At 47.0% G+C, this 23,102-nt stretch overlaps 1 protein-coding gene across 1 annotated transcript in view; it reads right to left on the bottom strand.

Annotated features, from left to right (window-relative positions):
* Positions 1 to 38: 38 nt before the first annotated feature.
* ATXN1 (ataxin 1) overlaps positions 39 to 23,102 on the bottom strand; it is a 226,169-nt gene continuing 203,105 nt past the window's right edge. Inside the window, exons 6-7 of the mRNA XM_074899713.1 lie at positions 16,149 to 18,189; positions 39 to 8,800 (exon numbers count right to left, since the gene is read on the bottom strand). Of these exons, the coding sequence (XP_074755814.1) occupies positions 8,270 to 8,800; positions 16,149 to 18,029 (2,412 nt within the window). The 5' untranslated portion in view covers positions 18,030 to 18,189 and the 3' untranslated portion in view covers positions 39 to 8,269. The remainder of the gene's footprint in view (positions 8,801 to 16,148; positions 18,190 to 23,102) is intronic.

Here is a 23,102-nt window from a genome sequence, read left to right as displayed (position 1 = left end):
TTAAATTGGGCAAATTACTTCCTTAGGAAAGCTCTCTCCCATTCAGTCATAACTCATAAAAACAAAACACGTATTTGCAATTGGCACTGTTATTTTATTAGTACGAGTATACTGAAACAATAAACTTGTACTGGTATACAGACAATTTCTTTAAAACAATTTTGTTCAAATTTTGAATCAAACATTGTTTTATTATAATAATGAAATAATTTCTACCTAGAAAACCTGCAAGCACCATCAAAGAAAGGGACCATAAAATTCAATAAACAGACGCGAGTGTATCCTACAAATAGACACACCACCATTAGAAAATAGAATATGAATTCTTCCATTTTTTTTAATATTTGTTTTAAAAAAGCTAGTGCAAGTACAATATTTTACACTGGAATTACAGAGAGTATGCACGCATATGGAAAAAAGTTCTCCTGTCACAATAAAAGCTCTTAACTATGTCTGTATGCACTTAAAATCTTCTCCTCTTTTCAATAAGGTGCAAAACGTTATTCCCTCCCTATTTCTCCTTTGTACTGGCCATGTCAGCTCGATTTCTCCCCAACACAAAGCTGCGATATCCCTTTTACTGGGCCTACACTAGGAACTACACTGGAAGTGTGATTTGCAACAACCCTCACTAGTAATACCAGACGAATTAAAAAACAAAACAAAACAAAAAGACCTTAAAAACAACTGCTGTAGAATGGCTAAACTTTACCCCGGCACGGCCAAGCGCCGCCGCCGGCTGCCGGGAGCGGTGACATAGCTAGTACAAAATGATTTTCAGTAGCTCACCCGAACTGAAAAAGGTTGGGAAATTCCCCCTTCCCCCCTTTTGTAACACTGTGAAAAGAACAGTGTTCAACAAGTTAATATATTATTCCAAAAAAACGAACAAAAAAGAGCAAATACATACATTAGTGAGTTTCAACATTAGCTGACTGTCGTGAAGAGTCGTATCTACGCCTTAACAGATTAGTAACTTCGCTAGGAAGCCAGCCCGATGGCCAGGCAGCAAACACAGACTGAGCCACCCGCAGCCACCCCTGGCTCGTTTCTGCCCTCAGCTACATGGATCCAAACCCGACTGACTTGGACAGGAGTTCTCAGAGTGTGTTCAAAGGGAGAGTAGGTGGGTCCTGGATTTTTAAAGCAAATGCCAGGGCGGGGTCCCCTAACCGGCTGGTGTGAAGGGGCAGAGTGATGCTGCCCAGGGAGCCGGCGGTCCCACACCGGCTCCGTGCCGGCCGAGGACCTGGGCCCTGAAGTTTCTGCTCGTCAGCAATCCCTAAGTACAGCCACGACAGCTTCAATGAGTGACTAACGCTCGCGGCAAACAACACTTCCAATGCATACCTACTGCGTGGTCAAGGGAAAGGGCACAGGAGCTTTGACCGCTCAAAATAGAAACAAACAAAAAAGAAACAACCTTGGATGAAGCCTCCATAAAATCCTCAGTGGAAGACTTGAGTCCTTTCAGCTAACGACAAGAAAAAAACTACAGAAACCTTAGAGACTGTTATTGTATAAATACTACCTGTTGGCTGAATGCACTTCATTGTAACACAGCTGGGGCTGGTTTTCTGAGCGCCTGTGGAGTCACTTGGACAGGGCGAGTCTTTCTGCCCCGTGTGCCTGCGGGAGCCAAAGCTTGAGTTACCTCCAGGGAGGGGGACGGGGGCAGCCTGAAACTTCACCCGCTTTGCCCTGCCGCCGGCTCCCAGCTGCCTAGCTCAATCTTTGGACAGGAAAAGGACCCCCTCTCTCAGAAACTGCCTCAGGATCCTCTCCTTTTGGCTTCTGAAAAACACTGGTCTCGCCATTGGCCAAGACCATGACTAGAAACGTGCTCTGTGTGATGAAATGCTCCCCGGGGGCTCTGAAAGCAGAGGTGGGGGAGAGGGGGCAGCGACAGGGGCTGGAAGGCAGGGGCGCCTCGGGCATCGCTCTGCTGCTAGCGCTGGGCTAGGATCCCTTGTTATAAGCACTTCTTGCTCAGGGTTATACTCTTTGGGTTTCGTCTGGAACAGGAAGTGCCGAAAAAACGTGGAACAGCATCCCAGAGAGAGGAAAAAACGGGACCGAAAGGCTTGAGGCGGGAACTAAATAGGAACTAAGCAGGTCGCGCTCAGCCGGCAGCAGGTCCCCACCCCGGGGCAGCTGCGGCGTTGCCGGCCCCAGCCCCGGCAGCGCCCTGACACTGGGGCTGGCCTGGCCCTGCCTGCGAAGGTCATGGCCGAGCCCTCCCTCAAATCTGGCCCTGCCCTGCCCTGCGGGCTGCCAGGGGCTCCCTCGGCACAGGCAGGACAGACTTAAAGCCAAAACACAGCTGGAGAGTGAGACTCTAGTTTTGCACAGTAGCCACCCTTTGAAGTGCCCAATAGCTGCACTCGAGAATTGCTGCTCCAAGGTAAGTTTTCAGCACAGGAATAAACAGTGTGAAGCATGACTCCATTCCCCAGAAATGGGACCCATGTAATACGAACAGAAAATTAAGCACAGTTGTTCTTTAAGAGCCTTTTAAGTAATAATTCTTCCTGGCCAAAGCCAATACAAATCAGATCATCTAGACATGACATTTTCTATATACAAAAAACATGTAACTTTCAACCTTTCTCTGCTTTTGTATTTAAAAACTTTTTTTTTTTTTTTTTACAAACAAGGTATGAAACTCACTGTTCAAACAGAGCCATCTCTTTTTCAAACACTGAATGAATCATTCCAACATTCATTTTTCTTTTGTGCAATTTTTTAAAACATTACCTGTACTCCTCAATGTGAGTGCTTCAAAAAAAGTTTCTATTTTAATAAGCTTCTCAAATTAGGTTTACATCAAAAAATATTCCCACAAGGTATAGTGCTACAAGAAAAGATCCTATCAGTAAAGGTAACACATCTGAAGCGAGGTCGTCTATGTAAAAGAAATTGAACTCTGGAGTAGAGGTGTGCAACGCGTTTGGAATTTCCCTATCGACACAAAGCAAGGCTGTCCTCAGGACAGGGAATCAAGTGGACATGTAGGCATACGTGTAAAAAAAAAATCACACATATTTATTTGTGTGCAAACAGACACTTCTGTCTGGGGGGGTGTGTGTGCACGTACGCTTATCTGCATCAACTAATTCTCATTTTGCTATGTATTTCAGGATTTGGGGGGGGCGGGAGGGTTGGATAAACCAGACGAAAGGAAATTGCTGCCTGCACTCTAGTGGTGCGTTCATCCCCTTTGCTTTTCACATCAGCACCGGCCAGAGCCCAGAGCGGACTCTGCTGTTACCTGTGATGATGGGGAGGGAAGAAATGGAAACTATTTGTACAAGTGCATGTCCCATTTTGCCATTTGTCAAATTCCCGGGACAGCAGAAGTGTTTCAATGGGCCAAATCCCCCTGCCCGCCTGGGGCTTCCGCCCTGGCAAAGCTGGGCAAACCCCAAGATTTTTCCAGCTGCCTGATTAAAGACAGGATCTGGCCCTGACTGAAGCAAGCTTCAATTTCCCAAAGGTTATACATGTGCTTCACAGCAAGCTCCCGAGCAGCCTTCACTGGCCAGCCCAGACCTCCCTGAAGCACGCGTACAAGTGTTTGCAGAACGGTCCCACGACACGCAGAGCACTGCACCATGAGCCCCCCTCTTTGAAATAACACTATTAGTGTTTAAGAATATTGAGGATTCACGCTCCTTGATACAGACTTTTTTTTTTTTTTTTAGCAGTTGCAAGTATTAACAGAAATTCACCACTTCCTTTTTACTACTGGCAACACACTTTAAAGTAAAAATAAATCTCTGCAGAGAGTGAATTTTCATGATAACCAACAGCTACAGTTTGTGCTGAGCTTGCTGCTTTTGTATTGCAATCTAAGTGAGATCTACAAAGTTTAAACCATGAGATGCAGGAAATCCAAACTTGTCTGTAACATTGTACATCCCTACTCCGGAGCAGTAAAAGTGCTGCTTCTGGTCACATCAGTGTACCACACATATGCCAGCCCCATCCCTGAGTAAAAGGTGTGAAAGGTTTCTAAATGTTCCTTGATTTAAGGGAAACAAGAGCAGTGATGTCACTTCCCCGTGCCGAGAAAATGACGGGAACGACAGGTCGAACGAAGCGACAGCGGGATGAAGGAATTAAAGGAATAAAAAAAGGAACGTGTGTCCCCCCCTCCTCCCGAGGTCTGCGTCTTCAAGGGAAAGTGAGCCCAAGGGCAATGTACGAAATGGTAAAACAGGTCAACAGTGACTCCGATTTGGGTCTCGACCAGAGGACTCGAGGTAAGTGACATCAAACTCAAATTCCCCGCGATGTGGCCCAGACAAACTGAAACAATGCCTAAGTTAAACACTATAAGGAACAGTCATTTTATATATATAGATATATAGATAGATTAGATAGATAGATAGATAGATAGACAGATAGATAGATTTTTTTTTTTAGAAATCCCTATAAAGAGGTTCTTGTTTTATTTTTCTTTGCCCTGACTAATTTCTTGGTGATTGTATGCGGTTTTGTTGTAAACTAAACAGGCCTGCTACAAAAGAAAGAAAACAAAAAAAAGACAGAAAAATAAAACTACCGTCGGTTACTATTGCAAAGCGGACGCTGCGCAGAAGCAGCGGCTAAACCTCCTCCATCGGCTTCTCCTCAGCATCTCTGTGCCCGCGAGTGGAATTTCTGCGTGTGCCCGGGGATCGATGGCCCTTCCTCAGGCACGGGGACTCGCTGCAAGGGATGCTTGGTGCTGGGGGGAGAGGAAAAGCCCCCCTTTGCAAAGGACTTGGTCCCAGAGGGGATTTTTCTCTCCCTGGTGGGAGTCAGGTCTCACTGGCGTGTGGCCCGGGCGGAGGGCGGCACTGGGCTGTATGGCTGAGCGCCACCCTCCACCTGGACGGCACGCAGAAGTTAATATATCTTTTTTTTTTTCTCTTTTTTTTCTCCCTGGATCTTTTTTAACATCAAATACAAAAAGGGTTCATGTTTCGTGGGGCAAGGGATGCTTGACCCTTAATACGTTCTTTTTTTTTTTTTGGGGGGGGGGTGGGGGGTGGGGGGGTGGAGGGAGGGAATTATTAAGAGGAAAAAAAAAAGTGGAAAGAAAGAAACTTCCAAAAAGAACAAAACAAGGGGAAATCAGAGGTGGGTATGAGATCTAGCTAACACCACATGGGTGAGTCTAAGTTGGCACGTAAAGTATTGCACATCCTACAAAAGCCAAAGAAAGCATGGAAAGGGACAATTGTTTGGAAAGAACCAGTTATTTCAGAATTCCTCAGTCTGAAATACAAGCACAGAACTAATACATTCCTATTGCTCCAAACGTATTTTTTTATTATTATTATTTTTTATTTTTTTTTAGTGTTAGTTGAATAGATCCAGTCAGTTTAATAGCCCCTGCTTCCTTATTAACCACAAATGTGTATGTGTATGGTTTTACTTGAGATTTTTTTTTTTCCGAGTACACATTAAGTATGGAACTAGTGGTACGACTGTGAACTAAAATCTGTAATTCTTTCTATTCCTTTACCATCAAAGCATAAAAACAAAACAGGAAACAAAACGAAACAATAAATTGCAAGTGCCCTGAGCAGAGTATATGGAAGATTAAGCAACTTCTCTGAGCAGAAATATTAACAAATAAGCACTAACTAAGCAGTGTGACTGTGAGAAGAAACCCACTCAGCTATTTGGTAGCCCGCCGAGAGGTTAATAAAATTCAAGGAAATTCAAGAAAAGTTTCAAGCTATTTTAAATGTATTTCAACTTTTTGGTGCACCCCAGAATATGGTATAAAAACAATTAGTTCTGGTGTGAGCTAAACTTCAAGTAACAAATAACAGAGTCAAAGCTGGGGTTTGGGGTTAACATTTCTTCTCTTAAATAAAATCACTGTAGTTTAGGGGAGCGGGAAAACGAGATTTTAAATAAATTTGTTCACTTTAGGTTACTGCGTTTCTAATGACGGACTTTTATTTCCTTTTCTCCCTATATCAGTACAGCTTCTTCAAAACTACCTGAAGGATGCGAACTCGCCAGCCAAAACCAACGACACAAACGCTTGCTCACGCAGGGCCCAAGCGCAATCCCACTGAAATCAACGGGCTCTTTCTAGTGGCAGCAACAGGCTTTAGCACTCAGCCCCGAAGTACTTCATACTTGCACCTCCCCGAGGCTCATGCAGGAGGCTGGGTGCACAGCACCTCAAAGGATCCGGCCCTACCTGGGGAAAGAAAAGACTCAACGGCATGAATCCCCTCCCCAGCCTACTTGGTTTGTACCAAACTCTTGAAATGTCGCCTTTCCAATGGAAAACGATGCAATTAAAATAACAAATAATAATAATAATAAAATAACAATAGGTTTGTTTTCAAAACAAACAAACATCTTGCTTACTTATAGAAATGTTTCTTGTGGAAAATTCTCTCAGCAAGTCTGAAGAAAAATTCTCAGAGCTGTCCCGGTAGGACCTGGTTCTGTGTGGCAGATACGGTAGAAAGACCAAAAATGAACTTTGAAAGGAACGTAACCCTATGAAATGGCCTATAGCGTAGGCAGGTTAGTGAGTAATTGCTACATTTGTTTATGCTCTTTCAGACCCCCCCAACCCACAACATTATTAGGTAAAAACTGCAGGAATACCACACAAATGATAAACTCAAGATGTGCAAATTGCAAGATTCTTTAAAGTCCATCTTTTTCAAAAACACTGGACAATGATTTTTTTTTTTCCTCTTTCCTTTTTCCTTTCTCTTATTTTTTTTAATTATCTGTCAGCTCACATATGCCTTTAACTCTTTCTCAAGCATTAAAGTTTAAAAAGTGCCTCCTATTAAGTAGTCCTTTGTGGACAATGACTGTCACATACTAGTTCAATAATTCACATTCATCCCTTTGAAACCACATTAAAACTTTCAGCATCTTGCCTGTGAGAAAACTTTACATAGTTGCATGTAGTTACAGTGTTGAAGAGATTTGTTTGTTTGTTTGTTGTTGTTGCTTTCCAAGCAGATTATAGTGAGATACAGTACGTACTGAGTGTTAGACCAGGATGCTCAGCCATAAAGTGTGAACAGCATTTTAAGTGCTTAAAGACATTCTAGGTTCATCTCCAACAGCGGATTCCTGTGTCACACCAAAATTTGAAAAAAGTGGCACCAGTTGTCCATAATCATGAACTAAAAACAGTACTAGAGTTAAAGACAGAGATTTGCAACCTAACTGCAAACGATGGATGCTTGTGATCTCAAAGGGGCAGTATGCGTCTACCTTGTGGAAGCAAATGTCAATGGCGTAACCCGGTCGATTTGTCTAACACTGCACAGAAACAGGAGTGAGCCTGAGCCAGGCGCATCCATGGAGCCAGAGGCTTCCTTGTGCACAGCCACACACACCCACACCACACGCACGCACACCCCCCACCCCCCACCCCCCCCCCCCGCGAAGAAGGAAAACCTTGCAGGGCGACCGGTGCAAGAGTCCGTACAGCCTCCCCGTCTACTGACTCCGGGCAATGGAACTGCACTAGCAAGCAGAAAGGAAATGTTGGTGTGGCAGTTGCTTTAGGAATAAAAATCAGTGCAGTCAGACCCCATGGGGGGAAAAAAATATATATATACATATACACACACACAAATATATATATATATATATATATTAGAGCCTTGAGTAAGAGTTGGCTTGTTGTTGGAAACATCAGGAGACTGTCCGATCCTTTTCAGTAACACCCATGGGTTGTGTCCTCAGCATTCACCTGGGGTGAGGAAACCTCTTCAGCAACCCGCTGCAGAGCCACAGTCCTTCCTCGGGACTGGCGTGCACACACGCACACACACACACACGCACACGCACCCCACGCGTGACATACACCTCTGCTACAGTTCCCTTCTCCTCACCTCCCCCCCCCAAACAGAACAGGAACCAAAACAACAGAACAAAACCAAAAAAACAACGATGAAAAGAAAACAAAATCACAGCTGGACCCTGTCCTACACGAGGTGTTAGAAAACAGGAGCCATGACAACACATTCATTTCCACTAAGGGTGTGTGAAGCAGATACTGCCCCTTCTGTCGCTCTCGATAAACCTAGTCACTGACAAACACTTGTGGAAAAACATATGCACCAGTCTCCTGCATAATACCAGCTGCAACTATAACAACAAGGTTATAACATAAACCTAAAATAAGATGATAACATGTAAATACTGGGTTATTTAGTCTACAGTACAGTAATCTGGATAAAAATGACAAGGGATAGCCTAATTTCCTTTCCCCAAACAACTTTTACTTTCCTACGTTGGATCGACCTTCAATGCAAATCTTAACCTCCTGAGGAATAAAAGAAGGCTTGGGAAGAGTCAAAGGTGGCTCCTCTTCTGATTTCTCTAGTTTTCGTGTTTCGGGGGCTGACCACCTCCTCTTCCTCGTTGCCGGGGGCTTGCTGGGTTCTGTTTTGGTGAGCAAAGGTGCTGCAGGCAATCCTATTTTGTCCGGAAACTTCAGTTCACCGTTCTCAGCTAACATCTGTGCGCTTCCCTGATTAATCCCGTTTTCCTGCTCCGCATACCTGTGTCTACTTCCAGCTAGACTGTCATTCTTTGAATGCTTCAGCAAGATACTAGCTGAGTCCATGGGCTGGCCCTTTTTAATAGAGCCGTTCTTCAGGTTCTTGAGCGTGAGTGATATGCAGACGTCCCCCACTGAGAGTTTGGAGCATGGCAAATCAAAGAGCTGGCTGGTTCTCTCGGGGCAGCAGGATGACCAGCCTTGTCCAAATACAAAAAAAGGGTATTCTACCAAGACTTCCACGCTGACCTGCAGAAAGAGAGGGGACAACAGAGAGAGACAGAGGGAGAGAGAGGGGAGAGCGTGAGATCATGCGTGTGCCCTCACACAGGTGCATGGCAGGCGGCGCTTGCCACAGCAGAGAGGGATAAAGCCGGAATTGTAAAAGCACTGTTTGGTTTCCACAAAAGCAGTACATCGATCACCAGACTTCGTGCCTGTCCTTGTCACACAGGTGTTAATGGTTTCTCTGAGCTCAGCATTTCTTAGCACAAGACTGCAGCGGGAATCAAGCTTTACCTTTACCCAGCCGTTCAGAGAGGCGCAAGAGGCAAAAAAGCTTCAGCACCTAGCAAAATCCATTCCCTGCCATCCCCTTGTGGTACCTCAAGCCTGTCATCCACATCTAAAGACACTCTCCAACCCGAGGACGGCTCAAGGGAAGTTCTCAGTTCTGACACAATTTCCTAAATGATCATGGGAACGTTATCCTCACCTCTGACCAAACCAGCATATACTTACCAGCATGAAATGGCTGAAGGCATGCTGATATCCACGGCATGGCCATGAGTATGTGCAGAGTTGTAGCTGTCAAGGCAGTGAGTGTAAACCTGACCTCTTCTTCCTGCAGTTCCTGCACTGGGTCTCCTCTTCTGCACTGTGTCCCTTTCCCCCCCCCCCCCGCCCCCCTGCCTTTAAAAACACATCTGGTTATGAATCCTATCTAACTGTCTTACAGGGACCTGCCATAGCCACGAGAACAGACCAGTAGTGGCCAGGTGCCTTGAGGTCCCAACATGATAAAGCACCTAAATACCCGCCTATCTTCACGTGTATCAGCAGTCCAGCGCTTGCTGCGTGGTGCTGTGCCTGCAGGCTCAAACACCTGATGTGGGCTCATGAGATTCACAGCCCATGGAGCCAAGCCCCCCACCAGCACACCACAACGAGGGCAGGCAATTCTGACCCAAACTTTTTAAAAATTTGGCATATGTTTTTAACTTGCTGGGTGTAACACCAATGAGGTCTGCAACTCTAAGAGGGTGGCTCCTGCTGAAGTCAGATATCCACTGCTCTGCTCCCAGGGTCCCTGCGTCCTCTGGAGCTCTTCTCAGGCATGGGGTGCAGGATCCTGCTCTGATGGTGTAACCCCTGTTTGGTAGGGGCCAAAAGGCAAGAGAACACCTGAATACATGTGTTCATCTCATTTCTCAGCCATTCAGCAGGCACGGAGCATACCAGCTGCCTTGGAGAGCCTTCTCTCTCCAGGAACCTGGACTCACTTGAAAGGAACATCACAGCAGGCTCGTGAAACCACCTCTCACCCCTGGGAGGGAGTAACGCTGTCATACCGAGCATGGCTTTGTCTCGTTAAAAATATATTCCAACATTAAGGAATAGAGGCAGTTTGAAATTCACATTGCACTCCAGTGTTCAAACATCTTTGTTCATAATACTAAGTGTGAACTTTGGGATGAAGTTGCAGGGCCTGTCTCACAGAAGAGGTTGGACTCAATGCCAGTACGGCACTCAGCAGCCCTGCTGCTTCCCTGCTAGTGCTACTTACCCTTGGAGGCTCCCTCCCTGCAAGTAGGGCCCAAGGTAGCTCCCCTCCCACCCCACCAGCTTCACATCCCTTTTGGGCAGGAAGACTCGATCTGGGATGTCCCACAGCTCAGGGACAGAACCAGGAAACCAAAGACTCCCATTAGGTGTTGACTGTGCCTCCGACTGGTTAAGCCCATGCCATACAGTAGCAGTCAACTGCAGTTTATGAGACAGCCGATTCTGTTGGAGAAAAACCTTACGAAGTCTATAAATATATGCTACTTCTGCAACTAGGCCAACGAATAACACTGCATGTATTATCCTGCCACTCCACCTGCCCAACATAGTAAGCCACTGTATGAGGAATTTCAAAAGGAGCAGCTTAGAGGCACAAGATACCCTCCATTATATCAATTTCTGTCATATTAAACCTTTTCCGACCAGAACCGTCTGCCAACAGACAACTACACACATAGCAGCAGTGGAAAGGGACCTGACTCTATGCCTGGTTTATGCTCTGAACGATGGAGAAAGTGGGGCGAGGTTAACCATGAAAGTCCCATCCCTCCATGTCATTGGATAGAAACACTGCAGCACCAGGATCTGTGAAAGTATTTGCCCAGAGTTTGGGATCATATTCCATACATATGCATCTCAGTAAGGGGTCTGACTGGGAAAGTGGTGAATATCCAGTATCTCCCATGGACTTAAATGGAAAGTGCTGTTTACACAGAGCTGTAGGCTTCTCCCCAGGCATGGATCATCTGATTGACACAGCTTTCTCCTTTATATTGCTATGTCTCTCCTCTTTCTTTCTTTATTTCTTTCTTCCTTCCTAATGGCTGCATTTTTTTTCTTTCTTTTTTTACTTTCCCATCCTTGTCAAAAGCTATTTCTGTCTGTGGGAATCATACATGATTGTGCACACTGTCCTCACCAACACACAAGTTCCTCTTGATGTGAACAAGCTTCCACTGCATGTTATACTTTTTTTTTTTTAAATTGTGACATCCAAAACCCTTGCCTGAACTGACAATCACTAAAACAAATCCCAGAATTGGTGGTGGTGATAATGAATAATACCAAATAATAAAAATGGTGAAATGCTGGAAATTTCACAGTTTGGTCACAGTATGCATGCACCACTATTAATTTGAAATCGGTTCCCTCCTGGATTATCAAGCCCTGTTTTAGCTGGCCACTTCTGGATTCAGCTAATTTGAGATTTAAGGTAAGGTAATCATTCACTACAAGCAATAGTACTCAAAGACATTTTGAGTGTGAAAGCTCAGTAAAAACACCCCACGTAATTTTTTTCTGACCACTGCACTAAAACACACACACAAAATTTTAGAAGCTCCCTCCTCCAGTATCTTGCCATGATTATTGTAGGAAAGAAAGAAATTTTCCAACTAAGGTAAGTTAAGCAAGAAACCAAAATGTTGGTCCCTCTTCAAGCACGCTGAGGCTCTACTGCAAGCTATGTTTACTTATTTTTTTAAGACTGACTCATGAAAACACCCGAAACTCTTCAGTGCAGCCACTGAATATCTGCAATTTTCTAAAACCCTTTATAATTTTATTTCTCAACCAAACTCAGTAGGTAAGACAGGCAATTCAGACTGCTCAGGAAACCCTGCCTGGAGCTGGAGCACACATGATAGGTGCTGAAGATCTGATGTCCAGGGAATACCCCATCATTCAGAAACACAGCAACTTTAGTCTTGGGGCTCACTGCTGCAACCAATGTAAGAAGCACCAAACCAAAAAGTGACTAACAGAAGTGGTTCGTGTGAATATTTTAATAAATGTAAACACACATTTTCCAATTAAGTGTTTTTCTCTGTGATGTTATTAAAATGTGATGAAACTAGGAGTGGCAGGCTGGAAACAAAGAGAAGGAAGTGGTTCTGGAAACAATGTGCAATTAAGTGGTGGAGTTCTCTGCTGAAGGCCCTGCTGCGGGTGCCAAGAAACTCCTTGGGTCCAAAAAACAACTGGGCGGATTCAAGGAATAGAAGTCTTCCCTCTCTCAGACAGAAGTCTCTGCAAGTGCCGCGCTTCCACTCCACCTGGGACTCTGGGACTCCTGATGTCCCCACCACCCTGAACAACACCTGCCTTTATAAGAGAGGATTTTTTCTGAGAGATTTACAGGGCTGCAGGCAGCACCTCGTGCCACGGGGACTACCCAGCGTGACAAGTGCTCTGGATGGGCATCCCCCTAGGGCTGCATCTAGCCCAGCTTCAGTACACTGTTATTGTAACAAACGCACCCAGGGCCTGAAGCTTAGGGGCAACTGCTCTCCACAGCCTCACGATGCCACCATTTCTCCAGAGGAGCTACCTCTGTCTGCCAAACCACTGGCTGCCGAGTTTATCACATGAGCTCTTATCTGCTGCACTCCCAGAATTCAGTAACACGCACCCAAAGACAGACCACAGCCGCCCCGTCACTCGGAGGAACAAGGACTCACCGCCCCCGTGACCAGAGGACACAGACATGGCAATCACATGAGGGAGAGGCTGGCAGAGATCTTCATCTGCAGCAGCGAACAGAGTCAACATCTCTCTTTCTGTCTCTGTTATGGTGGCCAAGATAATGAAAGGGAGAGTGCAGAGTAAAGAAAAAGTAACTGGTTTGTGTGCATGCAGAGCTGTAAGGGGAGAATTAAACTGGATGATGATCTAAAAAAATATGCACTAAACTAAACTAGTCAGGGCTACTAAAGAGATGCTCTAACAGGACTTTTGCATCCCTATTGTCTATGATTCTGTTTTTTTAAAGAAGAAAAACGAAGAACTGTTATGTTCATCTTTTCTTTTTAAGCTATACTTTAGGAGTGATTAGAACTGAAATGCAGGGATGAAAGCATGCATTTCAGAGAACTTATTCTGCATTTCCTGTGTGTTTTGACCTTAACATCAATGGAGGTGAATTACTGGCTTCTGCTTGTTCCTGGCAGCAAAAGAAAGGACAGATAATAATGATGAAAGCATTATTACAAGAATAATATGTGGAATTGCAAAGAGATGCAGATCCATAGGTCTTTTCTTTTTGGTGACTTGAATGCAGAAGAAAAACAGCTGGACTTTGGGTTCTGGTCCAGTTGATACTTACTTGACTTCTTCCTCATCCAGAGCAGGGATGCTGTGACATGGAAACCTAGCATCCCTCCAGGGCTAAGGCAAATTATTCCACTGAAAAGGCATGTAGTTTTACGTGCGTTCATTTTCCTCTAGGTTTCCATACTGGAAGAGGGTTGGATTTGCCAGGTGACTGGAAGATGAGGAAAGGAGGGAGGACGACCTCTTTCTGCCTAAGTGCTGTGCCTGGGGAGGGGCAGCTGTGGGCTTGCAGCGATATGATACAATAGCAGCTGCGCAGTTTACATTATAGTTGTATATACTTCGTTAGAAATAATCTCCTACCTCTGTCCCTCAATTGGTGAGAAAATTAGCTAATGTTTGTGCAGAGTTTGAAAATATGAGTCCATCAATATTATAATGACTTCCCAGAGATCTCTGGGAGGAGTACGTAAGTGAGCCAAAGCTAATGATAACAACTCTATTTTTGTATGGCACTTACTCTTTACAACTTACACTCCCTTGATAATACCATTTTAAAAGCTCCCTTCTTCCAGAAGTATGCATGCAACTCAAACTTAATTGTCATAAAATACTTCGCGGAGCTACACTACACAGGCACATATATCCCCACTGTATTCCGGAGTCAAGATATATTTAAGTGCAGCAGCACCACAGTGCTCAAAGCAGCGTGACTAAATACTGTTCTTTCAATGAGAAGACTAAGCCCTCTTCACGCAGGCAATTTTCTAACAACTAGACTGCCACGTGCCTGCTAATAAGGCTAAATACTTTCATATAGCTACGTCGGGCTGAAGGTGAGGTTGCAGAGACTTCAAGCACATAGAAACAATCTCTCTCTCTCTCTCTCTCTCTCTCAACCCAGGCAAGGGAAAACCGGCAGAGCCATCCCCGCTATGCAGGGCACAGCTGATCTGGGAAGAGACCCAAGTCCTGGAATCTGCAGGAAACCTAAATTAAACCCCCGTTTCTAATCATATCTCTACGTGACTCGCCCTCCATTCTGGAAGCATCCCCGGTGGGAAACACAGCTGGGGAGTATTTCGGCTGCGATGATGTCAGCCCGTTCCTGATAGGCTTCTCCGTAAGGTGACACTTTGCTGGGTGAGACCCGTGTGCCTGGCCCTGGATTTTTACAGCCTCAGACTCGGCTTGCTTTCTGCCAGAGGATGGCACTCCACCCCCTGCAAAGGCACTCTTCCCCGCGCCCAAGACTACAACACATCGCCTGCGTTGACAGATCTGCGAACTCGATGTGACACAAATGCTACCTGCTAATTTGTACCTCTTCTGCTGGTGCAAAGACTGGTGGCCCGGCTGCAGGGAGAGAAATGAGAGCAAGATGAAAATTGCAGATGGGAGATTGCTACTTTTGAAACCTCATTATTCAAGGCACCAGGGCAAATTATAGTAACTGGTCCTGATCCAAGGACGGTTCCTCTAATCACCAAACCTGAGATGTACCAAAATAGAGTTGAGCAGCGGGGAAAAAATCACGTCTTTATACTGAAAGCACCAGAGGCCCAACTTCTATCAGCTGTGCAGATGCACACACATGCACGAACAAAATCACATGGGGAATGCACGTTTTGACATGAGAAAGGGGATGCGGCATATGTAGCGATTTACTACGTGTGTGCAGCTGGGGAAGGGACGAGCCACAGACTGCTGTGACTGTAAGAAATCTTTTGTGTAATCTGCTCCTTGGTACCATTGCTGCTTGTTTTTCTTCAACAAACTGTCAGCCTGAGGTACTTTACTACATGTGTTCACGTCCAACTCCTCTCTCTCTCTCTCTCTCTCTCTCTCTCTCTCTCTCTCTCACTGTGGTTCTCCAGCGCTGCGGGTGCAGCATCAGGGCTGCAGATGATGCAGTTCACAGCACTCAAACCAAAACAAACCAATCCGATTTGCATGAAGATTATTTAAAATGAGTACCTCTAGGAAGCAAAACGCTATCCAGTAGATCTGAACTGCTCCAGCCTCAGCACAGCAGAATCTAAATCACTCAGAAAATGGAGAGCATCAGGGTAACACTTTATGATCAATATGTACTCATTCTCAACCTAAAAATACCTTCGGAAAGTTACAGATTTTCTTCCTACACTGAACCAACAAGAAACAAAGGTCAGAAGCACAGCCTGCCCAGCCACCTAGATGATTTTTCTTTCCAAATTTCCCTTGAACACATAGTTTATGTAAGCCATGCAGTGTTTAAACCACCGCAGCTGAAGCCTCAGTAAAACCCTGTAGTGTGTTTCAGCAACTTATGTGTGTGATGGAGCCATTCCCAGGCAGCTCCAAGTTTTCAAGCCAGGGAAATTCACTGCCTTGTGCCTCGAGCTGAATCTAACCTGAGCTTTCTGGTGTGGAAGGTAAAAATCACCTATCAAAATGCAAAATATGTCCTCTCATACTGCTTACATGCTTTTTATATTTTAATCAAAACACATGAAGATCATGTCATTCTTCCCGTGTGTTCTCCAGCTACAAGAAGAACCCTGTTTTATATCCAAGAGACTACATTTGTCGTGGGTGTGACCCTGATGGCTCCTGCAGCGCAAGCAAGGACCAGAGCTGGTCTCACAGAGGGATGTGCACGATAAAGAACCAACCCCACGCAGATACGAAGGGACTGAGATGTGCGGAGGAAAGCTGCACCTGGGGGGCCAGAGCGTTCACCCCAGTCCAAACCCCCCAGCCCACCATGCGTTGCCATTACCTGTGCTCGATGCTCCCCAACCGCAAACTGTATCACGGCGATGCCTGGGCTATGGCTGTCTTCAATCCTCTCCACAGTGCTGGAGTCTATTTTCAGGTCGTTGCTAATTTCCGCGCTCTGTATGAAGTCTTCTGTTTTCAAGTCCTCTACTTTCTTCAGCTCCCCGTTGGCCAGCTGAATGATCGACCCCTTCATGAAGTAGGGGGGCAGCGTGGGTGGTGCGGCGGCGGGGGAGGCGATGGACTGCACCACGGGCAGGTGGATCTGTGCCTGCACCATGGTGGCCTGGTAGGCGGGCTGGGTGGTGAGGGGCTCCGCGCTGAAGTTCTCACTCTTGGGGACGGCGGTGGTGACGAATGCGTGAGGCACTGCTGCAAACTGAGGAGACGACGTGACGATCGCAGGCGCGACTCCCGACGGCTCGACGTCCGCGCTGCCGACCGGTATCAGCAGGGACTGGGTGCCAGGGATCACCAGGTGCTGCGGCAGGCTGCCGGGGTACCCGATGGCTTGCTGCTGACCGCTCAGGTAGCCAATCACCGGCGGCTGGGTCCCAGCGTAGAAGGCCGTCGCTGGCAGCCCGACGGGGAGTTGCTCGGAGGCGCTGTGGGTGGTCTGAATGACGGTGTGAGGGGACAGAGTGGCCACTGCCTTCACCCCCTCATGGCCCAGAGCCTGCTGTGGAGACAAGGCGTAGGACCGGTGGGCTGGCTTTCCTAAGTGCAAGCTTCCCTTGTCATTGAGGGCTGAGGGAGAGGCCACACGGTTGGTGGCCTGCTGCACCTCCATGTCAGCTGTGGGTGTGCTGCTGTTGGGGACCACCATGACGGAGGCTCGGACACCTGAGGAATCCCGCGCGCTGTACTCGGCGGGGCTTGAGTGGACCACCACGTGCCTGGTCTCGTAATGATGGGGAGCTGGTTTATTGCCTGCTTTGACTAGACCCATGTCGGCAGAGGGTGAAATGCCATACCTCCGGCTCTTCTCTATCTCACCGTTCAATACCTCCTTGGCCTGCATTGCCTGCAGCCGGCTGCTCTCAGGCTTCTTGGGGGGATCCCTGGTGACAAAGTGGCCCCCCGAGTCGGTGTACTGCACCACCACTTGGGAGGAAGGGCCGAGGGTGAGGGTGTGTGGGATCACTGTCTGATGGGGGTGCAGGGGGACCGGGATGGTTGGAGGAGAGACGTTTCTGACAGTGCTCTGGGAAGAGCTGGAAATGTGGACGTACTGGTTCTGCTGGGTGGGTGGAGGAGACCCGGCAGAGATCAGCCCAGGCGTCCTGACCAGGTGTGGCTCAACTTTGTGCCCCTGCTGGCTTAAGCCGCTCATGCTGGCCAGCAAAGTGGAATAGGCCTCCAGCTGGGAGCGCTGGGATGGAGTGGTCGCAACGGCCGTGGCCGCCGCCACGGCGCCGGTCGCAGAATTGGCTGTTGGGGAAATCAGCTGCGAGGGGATGAATCCGGTGTACGATCCGCTGTACTGGGGCCCGACGAACTGGAAGGTGTGTTGCAGGTGCGTGTACTGCACGGGGGAAACTGGGGTCCCTGACTGGGAGAGGGCGGGCGAGTACACTGTGGGAAGAGTGGTGGAGGCTGGAACAGACCTTGGCGCGCTCGGCGGTGAATAGTCCAGCCCTGCAGACAGCGACTTGTGCAAACCCTGCTGCAAGCCCGCCTCCACTGACGACGTCCCCCCGGGCCGGTGCCGGCCCCCCAGGCCGCCCTGGCCGCCGGGTGTGCTGGGGAGCCATGCTAGGTTATCCGCACGGTGGTTTTCGTTTGGCAGGACCGGCTTCACCTCTGAAGGCAGGCTGGTGGCAGGGATTTCTCGCTTCTTCGGTGGCAGGCATTCATTGCTCCGCTCTTGGTTGGATTTCATCTTTCGCCGTCCCCCCTCCACTGTGCTTGCTTCACTGTCTGGCTGGCTCTGATTTCAGTCTGATAAACGGAAAGTCACATTTGATTTCTGCAAGGGATCCAGTGACTTCATGAGGAATCATCTCCCCGTGAGCACAATCCTCCGACAGCTCCTCTGGATTCTGCAATGAGAGGATGGGCAAGGGAGGGGGGAGTCACATCATCAACACTGAGAAATGAGAACAAACAAGCAGACACCCCAAAACAGCAAGCAAGAAAAAGAAAAAACCTCAGGGAAAAAAAAATGGTCAAGCATTGCTGCCCTCATGTCAAGGAGCAGTTGACAGCTGCACTGAGAACAGCAGCAAAAGTCCTGGGTGTGTCTGCTAATGCATCAGGAAAATGATTATAATTTTATACAGATCAGAAACTCTCTGGCCATAACTTGCCGCATTTAGCAGCGGTCACTTATCTCCCAAGGCTCGCCTTCTCATTCCTCTGGGAAAACCCTCTGTGTCTCTAAGGTGCCCAGTTCGCTCTTTCAGCCTCTCCTTCACCTGCGACAATGTTGCCTTCACCCTGCCCTGCCCTAAAAAGCACAGGAGCATGGCAGGGAGCCCCAAGGAACATGCACACACAAAGTATTTACATTAGCAACAAGCAGCTATTATTGGTGTAGAGGGGAGATGGTGGGTCACTCCTGAACCCCTGAACCCCAGAGTCACCCTCAGGGTAACTTCACATCGCACTGGACAGGGCTGCAGAGACAGCAGCTGCCCCCTGTCCCCCCTCCATGCCACGGCTCATTACAGGCACATGTGCCCTTCATCTACCAGTCTGGCAATGAACCTCATCCACACGATCTATTTACAGCAGCAGCCCAGAGCCAGCAATGGCTCTGAGCCAGCTTTTTAATGTGTGGGTTTTTGGTTTTTTTTGTTTTTTTTTTTTTTTCCCCCAGTGCTTTGAACTCCCTCTGCTACTAACACCTCATGCTCAGGTGTCCAGGCAGGACTCTGCGCTGGGGGATGCTACCTGCTGTGTGCGGGTTCGCTGGAGCCAGGTGCCGGCACCATCTCCATCTTTGTTGGGATACCATCCTCCTATTTCTTAGTGACTGCCAGAGCAGGGAGGCTGCAGGTACCACACTCACAGTCATGGCCATACATTCAAATGCTGAGCAAACTCGACCCTGGGGATGCCTCACCAGGACTGCTTGGAAAAGCACATTTGGGTTTCCTGATCCAAACCAGGAGCCCCCACCACTGTAAGAGTTCATGACTTTCTATCAGGCTAATTTTACTATTGGAGCTCTCTGCTCTCCATCACTTAATCTGGTGACTTCAACTACCCAAAGGCAACAAAGTCAACAAAGTCTTCCTAACTCTTTCATTATCTGCTAAGGAAAATACCATAACTAAAACACAACACACTTTGAAAAAAAGCAAAAGCAGCTGACAGTCTCTCCCTACCTTCCTGAAACCTACCTTGCCTTGTCCCAAAACTTTATGGAGGGTGAAACTCTTCCCCAGTCCCTGTCTAGCCACCACTTGTCATCTGCATTTCTGGCTATTTTGAAAGACATGCAGAATGGGTGCTGAGAAACTGTGCGCCCTGCATGACCCACATCCTAATAAGAAAAGCATGCATTATATGAAACAAAAATGGAGAGAGAAAGAATTAAGAGAGGATGTGAAAGAAGATGGAAATAGGATATAGCCCACTTTAAAGTGAATGCTGAGCAGCAGTAATGATACTTATCTTATGGCAAATAATATTCCTTTGGGGGATTTCTTTCCCTTCTGCCTCACTTCTAATGAACAATAAGCCTGATGTTTATATGCGTATGTAGTACTTTGAAGACACAGCAGACTAAGATTAAACCTATCTTTAAGAGAACTCTTTACGTTTATGGTCCTCTGAGCCGCTGTAAGCCTGCAGGAAAAGTCCAAACCTTCTCATGGTTTGATACAATCAGTCTTAAGTTAATTATTCCATTGTTCAAATATTGATAAACAAAAATGAAACAGGAATAGCCACAGAGCCGGGGGGCATGGCAGGTAAAGCACTTTTTCAGGGTGGATTCTCTGGCTTTGAGGCAAGAAGGAGGACAGAAGGACTCGGGGTAGCTTCAAAAGAGCAAGAGCCAGTGATGCTTTGAGCCTGGTGGCGCCGCTACCCCAACCTGTCCCAATCCACCAGTACTGTCGCCTTGGCGCTGCCACCATGGCCAGAGGAGGGCAGCCAGGAGGCAGGGTCCCCGCTATATCAGCACGGGTCTTCCCCCTCCTCCTAACAGTTGCTCAGCGTGTCTTGGCAACAGCTAAAATTATTATATTACACATGACTTACAGATTTTTATTTTTAAGTTTGACTAAAAATAAAATCGCCGAGCTCACATTTGCGCAGTCATCCTTGGTTAACTTTAGCTCACTGTAGCCTTCTGCCCTGGGCAGTTGGCTTTGGCAGGTAAGCCAGCAACTCCTGGCTGAGGCGACTACCCGGGGACACCAGGGAGGAGGGATGGCCTCGATGCAGGGTGCTTGTCCCATTCCCCTTGCCACAGGGAGCTCCCACTGGGCTCGGACCATCCTTCGATCTCTCGTGGAGATGGATATGAGCTGCAAACTCAGAATTTGAATTTAAATACATTGCCATGGGGAAAAGCTGGGAGCAGAAGGCTAGCCCCTCTGTCTGCAACAAAGCAGGGAGCTTGTACGTGGGACCAAATAGGACCACTCTCTTTTGCTGTGATGGATAAACCAGGGTCCTCAAAACTAGTCATTCCAAAAGCCCAAGGCATGTGAGTTTAGCTTCTCTGCATCAGAAGTATTACTGCGAAGTTGCATGAAACCTGTTGAAGTCTCACTCTGCAGGAGCTGAAGCAGAGGTTTTGTTCTGCTAAACAGCATTGAACCACTGAGTTTTGGGTAGCCGCCAACGTCAAAGCTAACATTCTTCAAAAATACCAAATAGTAAATCTTTTGGGTTTTGAGGGGTTTTTTTGGTGTAAATCTTTCATATGGCTGACTTCATCATCACTGGTAACAAAAGGACTGCCCTAAATCTCCTGGAGAGCCTAGGAAAAATGAACAAGCTTAACGGAGACAAGGGATGAGCCAGCTGTAGAGCAGTGAAGACTGGCCCACTTTTCCAAGCCCAAGTACTTCACGGTGAGACTTTGAACTCTAGCAGACACAGGACTGGATTTGCAAAAATGCTAATGTGCAGCATAAAACAGCCTACTTCTACTTCAAGACTTAAAAAGTAAAATGGTAAGTTTTCAGCATAATTCAAGTTTCAGCAACAGTAAAGATAAGACAGGACTGATTTTGCTCAGGAAGAAATGAAAGGGAGACAACCCAAACAGAGTGTCTCAAAGGCAAGAGGTACAAGACCTGGTTAAACTGTTCTTTTCTGTCTGTCCTAGAAAGATGAATGCCTGCCTTCTGCGGTGTGCCGCAGGGTTTGTTATTTGTACGCTGCTTTTTTTTTGGATCCAAGTCATTTTTCTGACTCTCAAAATTTCCTTTCTCTTTAACTTCAGAGTTGTCGATCATCATTTGTGAGGTATGCAAATGAGCAGCAAACACCAGGTGATTTTTTGCTCCTGCTTTGTATGTGTGTGTGTCACTCGAGTGCGTGCGTGAGTGCACGCATGTGTAATTATGGCTGGGAAGGTAAAGGGGACAAAGAGATCAGGGACAGCAGCTGGACTTTGGTATCTCTGGCAGAGAGTACACATGGAACATTGCTAAAGCGTCTGGACAGCCAGTGTCCGCTGGCATCCTGCCCACACTCAAATTCCTGGAAAGGCTTAAGGCAGAAAAATAATCACTTGGAGGAGTCACCATCTGGGCTTGCTCTGGTCCCAAAGGGATTGTTCACTGGAGCTCAGGATGTGCATTTTTCATGCAAAACTTCAGCGCCTCTCTGCAAGGCACTTTAAACCTCACTATGTCTCCCAAAACAGTATTTTTCTATTTATTTCATCTAATAAATTTAAAACTCATGAGAGTTATGGGTTATAGCTTAAGGGCCTGACCTCCTTAATTCATCTGGAGTTCACTGTAGCAAAGGTAAAACCAGCAGTGCAAGCCTCCAAACACACCGTGATTATATGCTGTGTCCCACCAACCAGGACTGAGTCTTGGGGTGCACAGAAGTTGGGGCCAGACCCACAAACCACAGCAGCACCTGGCTATGAAAACGGTGGGGCTTTCACTGCCTTCAGAAATCAGGCAATTTTTGCAGTCCCATGATGTAGCTAATGTCATTTTCAGGTCTCTAAAACACCCTCAAAAATCTGGTCCCCTCTCCTCTCTGGTCCCTGATCTTTCCGCAGTTGCTAACAAGCCCACACTGACATGTGCCACCAGGAGCAAGGGCTGGGACCACCCTCTTGTTTGCCTTACTGTATGGAGCAACCACCCACGGGGGGCAGCCGTCAGCCTCCAACTTCAGGGGTATTCAAGTCAAAGCAGTTGCTTATTGTCAAAAGGCTCCCTGGATCCCAAACCCTAATAACACACAGGTTATTACAACTTTCCAATTTTCCCTTTCTGGCTCCAGGTATGACCAGTAAATTCTCACATTTATCTGTACAGTAAAAAAAAGGGTCTCTCCTCTGTTAGAAACCATTGCTCTGCCTGGCAAGTAGACATCAATGCAATATTCAAAGAGAACACCAAAAAAATAATCCTTAAGAGTCGAGCCTCACACACGGCTCTTTATGTCTGGGGTGTTACTGGGCAGAAACAGCAGTGCAGTCTGATGCTCCTGCCTCAAATTGCCTGCCCACCCCATCCCGACAGGATGAGTGGGTGATTTCAGCAGCACTGGAAATCACTGGGAAAGGAGGGCGCTTTGTCCCACCTCTCCCCTCCAAGGAGGCAGGCATCTTGCAGGATCAGATTCAGAGAGATTAAGAGACAGACGTTGCAGAGGGCTCCGCAATCCATATGCCAGCTTTCCCCCCTACTCTACATCCTGCCCGCTGCCAGCTACATATTCATAGTTGTAACTGCTACAGATTTCACTAGCCTTGCCATGTGCAGCTCAGCACACGCCAACAATAGCTATAGGAGTTTACTGT

Source organism: Athene noctua, chromosome 2, assembly GCF_965140245.1.
Source record: "Athene noctua chromosome 2, bAthNoc1.hap1.1, whole genome shotgun sequence".
Taxonomy (NCBI): domain Eukaryota; kingdom Metazoa; phylum Chordata; class Aves; order Strigiformes; family Strigidae; genus Athene; species Athene noctua.
Note: the sequence above shows the minus strand (reverse complement) of the source record. Positions and strands in the feature narration are given on the sequence as shown.